General features: G+C 56.5%; 1 protein-coding gene across 1 annotated transcript in view; it reads right to left on the reverse strand.

Annotated features, from left to right (window-relative positions):
• Positions 1-5,355, reverse strand: part of LOC107307599 (1-phosphatidylinositol 4,5-bisphosphate phosphodiesterase beta-3-like) — a gene marked incomplete at its 5' end in the record, with an annotated part of 23,955 nt that extends 18,600 nt beyond the window's left edge. The window contains 7 exon segments of the mRNA XM_015851123.2: positions 200-282; positions 1,273-1,430; positions 2,880-3,026; positions 4,013-4,163; positions 4,165-4,180; positions 5,256-5,299; positions 5,301-5,355. Of these exon segments, the coding sequence (XP_015706609.1) occupies positions 200-282; positions 1,273-1,430; positions 2,880-3,026; positions 4,013-4,163; positions 4,165-4,180; positions 5,256-5,299; positions 5,301-5,355 (654 nt within the window).
• Between the last annotated feature and the right edge of the window lie 643 nt (positions 5,356-5,998).

A 5,998-nucleotide genomic window follows, 5' to 3' on the forward strand; every position in this document is an offset into this window, starting at 1 on the left:
GTCTCTATGGAGTCAATGGGGTCTCTATGGGGTCAGTGGTGTCTCTATGGGGTCAGTGGGGTCTCTATGGGGTCAGTGGGGTCTCTATGGGGTCAGTGGTGTCTCTATGGGGTCAATGGGGTCTCTATGGGGTCAGTGGTGTCTCTATGGGGTCAGTGGGGTGGGGGTCGGGCTGTGGGGTGGGTTTGGGGTCGCTCACGAGTCCACGTGGTTCTCGAAGGACAGGATGACGGGATACGGGGACGTCTTGAAGGCGCTCTCAGCAATGGCCTCAATCACCTCCTGGGTTATGGGGGCAATGGGGTCAATAGGGTCAATGGGGTCAATAGGGTCAATGGGGTAATTGGGGACATTGGGGTCAATGGGAGCGATGGGGGCAATGGGGGCTATGGGGTCAATGGGGGCTATGGGGACATTGGGGTCAATGGGGACATTGGGGTGGGAGAAATGGGTTCAGTGGGGTCAGTAGGGTCAATGGGGTCAATAGGGTCAATGGGGTAATTGGGGGCATTGGGGTCAATAGGGCCAAGAGGGTCAATGGGGTCAATGGGGACATTGGGGTCAATGGGATCAATGGGATCAATGGAATCAATGGAATCAATGGGGTCAATGGGGATCAATGGGATCAATGGGGATCAATGGGGATCAATGGGGTCAATGGGATCAATGGGGATCAATGGGGATCAATGGGATCAATTGTGTCAATGGGATCAATGGGATCAATGGGGATCAATGGGGATCAATGGGGATCAATGGTGCCAATGGGACCTTGAATGGGATCTTGGTGGTCATGGTGACCCCATGGATACTCTATGGGATCCCTATGGGGCTCAATGGGGTCCTTATAGGGTCGGTGCCGTTTTGGGGCCGTTAATGGGGTTTTAATGGGGTTTTTTATGGGATTTCAATGGGGTTTTCTATGGGGTGACCTTGAATGGGATCTCGGTGGTCATGGTGACCCCATGGATACTCTATGGGATCCCTATGGTATTCTATAGGATCCCAATGGAGCTCAATGGGGTCTTTATGGGGTCGGTGCTGTTTTGGGGCCGTTAATGGGATTTTAATGGGGTTTTTTATGGGGTTTTCTATGGGGTGACCTTGAATGGGATCTCGGTGGTCATGGTGACCCTACAGCTCCACTATGAGAGTCTATGGGGTCACTATGGGGTCCCTATGGGGTCCTTATAGGGTCATGTCCATTTTGAGGCCATTAATGGGATTTTAATGGGGTTTTTTATGGGATTTCAATGGGGTTTTCTATGGGGTGACCTTGAATGGGATCTCGGTGGTCATGGTGAAGCCGTGTGTGATGAATGGCTCCTCGTCGGGGGGTCTCCCCTTCCAACAATCCAACTCGATGCAGCGACACCCGCTGAGCAGAACCTGCCGGTACATCTCCACCGACGAGCTGCCCGTCAGCTGACCCGCTGTAAGGGGGGGGGTCAGCATAGGGACCCCCACCCTGACCCCAAATGGACCCCCAAATCCTATAGGTCCCCATAAAGACCCCATTGAAATAACCCCAATCCTATGGACCCCCCCCCTCCCACAACAGGGATCCCTCTTCCACCCATAGATCCCAATGGAGGATTGATGAATTGCTATGGGGGGGGTGGTGTTAATATGGGGGGGGGTCAGCATAGGGACCCCCACCCTGACCCCAAATAGACCCCCAAATCCTATAGGTCCCCATAAAGACCCCATTGAAATAACCCCAATCCTATGGGCCCCCCCCACCTCAGCCCATAGATCCCAATGGAAGAGCTGCCCGTCAGCTGACCCGCTGTAAGGGGGGGGGTCAGCATAGGGACCCCCACCCTGACCCCAAATGGACCCTAAATGGACCCCCAACCCCATGGACCCCTCCAAGGGACCCCCCTGACCCCAAATAGACCCCCAAACATCCTATAGGTCCCCATATAAGACCATTGACATACCCCAATCCTATGGACCCCCCCCCCCTCACCCATAGAATCCCAATGGGAGATGGACTACTATGGTCCCCCCCCCACGTTGCAAAAGGAACCCCCCCCTCAGACCAATAGACCCTAAATAGACACCCCAACCCCATGGACCCTCCAGCGGACCCCCGACCCAAAATGACCCCCAAATCCTATAGACCCCCATACCCCCCAAACCCCCAGGACCCACCCAGACCCCAAACCCACCCCTATATCCCCTCCAAACCCCCCTATATCCACCCAACTATCCCCCCCTTAACTCCTATACCCCCCTATATTCCCCATACCCCCCCCAGGACCCCCCCAGACCCCCCCATACAGTTAGGATATGTATTATGTGATGAGTTGATGAAGTAGGGCCGGCAATGGCTTGCCCCATATCCCCCATATCCCCCCAAACCCCCTTTTATCCCAGCTAATCCCCCCAGATCCCCTTATTACCCCCAAACCCCCCCAGACCCACCAGACCCAACCCACCCATATCCCCATATGCCCCATATCCCCCCTTACCCCCACTTTTACCCCCTACTATCTCCCCATATCACCCTATACCCCCATATCCCCCCTGCCCCCCTTTTACCCCCCTGTAACCCCATATCCCCCCAGACCCCCTACGGTAAGGTAGAAGTGTTATGTGATGAGTTGATGAAGTAGGGCCGCAATGGCTGGCCCCATATCCCCCATATCCCCCCAAACCCCCTTTTAACCCTATATCCGCCTCCATATCCCCTATATCCCCCATCATCCCCCCCCAGGACCCCCCAGACCCCATACCGGTTTAGATATGTATTTTATTGAATTGAAGTTGATGAAAGTAGGCCGCAATGGCTGCCATATCCCCCCATATCCCCCAACTATACCCCAAACCCCCTATAACCCCCCATATCCCCCCCAGGACCCCAGGACCCCCCATACCAGTTAGATAAGTGTTATGTGATGAGTTGATGAAGTAGGCCGGCAATGGCTGCCCCATATCCTGGTGCAGCCCCAGGGTCTCGGGGGACGATGCCCTGTTCTCCTCCCCCCCCCAGGAAGCGACCGAAGCCTCCATCAGACAGCGGTCTAATGGGGGGGGCAATTATTAGTATGGGGGGGTGGCAAACACCAATAGCGCCCCCCATATACCCCCAGGACCCCTTAATACCCCCTAATACACCCCCTTTTAGGACCCCCAATAGCCCCCATATCCCCCCCAATAATCTCTCCCAGGACCCCCTTAGGACCTTAAAGACCCCCATAGCCCCCATATCCCTCCCATATCCCCCCCAGGACCCTTTAAGGACCCCAATTAGCCCCATATCCCGGCGGCAGGGAGCGGACCCTTTAAGACCCCCATTAGTAACCCAATAGCCCCCATATCACCCCAATATCCCTCCAGGACTCCTTTAATACCCAATAGCCCCCCATATCCCCCATAGGACCCCCTTTAGGACCCCATTAAGACCCCTTAAGACCCCCATATCCCCCCCAGGACCCTTTAAGACCCCAATAGCCCCCATATCCCCAACTTAGTGGTTGGGGTTACCCTAACAGCCCCCTATATCCACCCCAAGACACAAATTACCCCTCATATCTCCCCCATATCCCCCATAGGACCCCCTTAAGACCCCAAATCCCCCCGAAGCCCCCCCATATCCCCATAGGACTCCCCTTAGGACCGCTTTTAAGACCCAATAGTTGGGCCCATTCCTCCCGACCCAATTACCCCCATATCCCCCAATATCCTCCCAGGACCTCTTAGGACCTTTTAAAGACCTCCCATAGTACCCCAATTGCCCCCATATCACCCCATATCCCCTCCAGGACTCCTTTAAAACTAATAGCCCCCATATCCCCCCCATAACCCCCCCAGGACCCCAAGGACCCCCATTAAGAAAACCCTTAGGACCCCATAGATCCCCCAGGACCCCAACTTTACCCCCCATTATCTCCCACCATATCCTCCCCGATATCCCCCCAGAACCCCCTAGGACCCCTTAAGACCCCATTTAAGACCCCCTTAGGACCTCATTAAGACCCATTAAGACCCCTGAGGGACCCCCCCTCACCACCTGTCCCGGAACTGCGTGTTGGCTCGTATCTCTTCAATGAGGAGCCGTGCTGCTGAGCGCTGAGGGGGGGGTGCAGCACCTCATTGAGGCGGGGGTCTCGCTGGCGGCTGTTCACAAAGTCCCGCAGCTGCTCAGGCTGAATATAAGCGCTTCCCTGCTGCACCTCTATAAATAGGGGGGGGGACACATAGGGGGCAAATGAGGGGGGCAATGGGGTCTTAGGGTCCTGGGGGGGATATGGGGGGCTTATTGGGGTCTTTAAGGGGACTTAAAGGAGTCCTAGGCGGGGATCATGGGGGATAATTGCGGGTCTAGGGCGGTCACTGGGGGGGGTATGGGGGGGCAATGGCGGTGCTTAAGGGGTCTAATAGGGTCCTGGGGGGGATATGGGGGGGATATGGTGGTGCTAAGGGGTCCTGGGTGTATATGGGGTCAATTGGGGTCTAATGGGTCACTGGGGGGATATGGGGGGCAATGGGGATCTGGGCGGGATATCGAGGGCAATGGGGGTCCCTAAGGGTCCTGGGGGGATAATGGGGGGGATATGGGGGCAATGGGGGTTCTAAGGGGGTCCTGAGGGGATATGGGGGGATATGGGGGGAAGTTGGGGTCCTAAGGGGTCCTTGGGGGGGAATGGGGGGCAATGGGGTCCTAAGGGGGTCCTGGGGGATCTGGGGTGATATGGGGGGGATTGAGGGGCCTGAATTGGGGTCTTAAGGGTCTTAAAGGAGTCCCTAGGGGGATTGGGGGATAAGTTGGGGTCCTAAGGGGGTCCTGAAGGGGCGTCCTGGGGGGATATGGGGAGATATGATGGGGCTATTGGGGTCTTAGGGGTCTAAGGGGGTCCTGGTGGGAGTATGGGCGATAGGGGCTATTGGGGTCTTTAAAAGGGTCCTAAGTGGGGTCTTAAAGGCGGTCCTGGGGGGCAATTGGCGGTCCTAAGGGGGCCTAAGGGGGTCCTAGGGGGGATATGGGGGGATATGGGGGGCAATGGGGGTCTAAGGGGGTCTTGGGGGTCTTGAAGGCATCCGTAGGGGGGGGGTCTCATTATGGGGGGGGTCTCATTATGGGGGGGTGTCTCACATGTCGCAGCGCTATGGTGTCGCATGTGGTCTCATTAGGGGGGGGTCTCATTATGGGGGGGGTTTCTCATTATGGGGGGGTCCCATTATGGGGGGGGTCCCATTATGGGGGGGGTCCCATTATTGGGGGGGGTCTTTATTATGGGGGGGGTTCTCACATGTCCAGCAGCACGGTGTCGATGTCGGGCCGCACACACAACTTGGTTCAGGAAATGTGGTGAAGGTTCCAGGGGAAACGGGCGGGGGATGGAGTCGTTCCTATGGGGGGGGGGAAAGAAATGGGGCGGGGGGGGGGTATAATTAGGGGAGGGGGTTAAAAGGGGAGGGGGTTAAAGGGGAGGGGGTTAATTGGGGCTAATGCGGGAGGGGGTTAAAGGGGGTTTAAATGGGGGAGGCGTCCATAATGGGGGGGGTCCCATGATGTGGGGGGGGTCCATGGATGTAGGGGGGGGGTCTCATAATAGGGGGGTCTTATAATAGGGGTGAGGGCCCATAATGGGGGGTCCTAATGTAGGGGGGGGGGTTCTATAATGGGGGGGTCCATAATTGGGGGGGGGTCCATAATGGGGTGGTCTATAATGGGGGGGGTCCCATGATGTAGGAGGGGGGAGTCTCATAATAGCGGGGATCCTTAATTGGGGGCTGTCTAATGGGGGGGTCCGTAATAGGGAGGGTCCCATAATAGGGGGATTGGGTCTCATAATAGGGAGGGGCCCATAATGCCGGGGGGTCCCGAAATAGGGGGAGGTCTATAATGGGGGGGGTTGTCTCATAATAGGGGATCCCATAATAGGGGGGGCGTTCCATAATGGGGGGGTCTCGTAATGGGGGGGGGCTCCATAATGCGGGGGGGCAATTTTAAGGAGGGTTCCCCATGTACTTTACTGGTGGGGGGTCCTGA

This window comes from Coturnix japonica, unplaced genomic scaffold, assembly GCF_001577835.2.
Source record: "Coturnix japonica isolate 7356 unplaced genomic scaffold, Coturnix japonica 2.1 chrUnrandom695, whole genome shotgun sequence".
In the NCBI taxonomy this organism is placed as follows: Eukaryota; Metazoa; Chordata; class Aves; order Galliformes; family Phasianidae; genus Coturnix; species Coturnix japonica.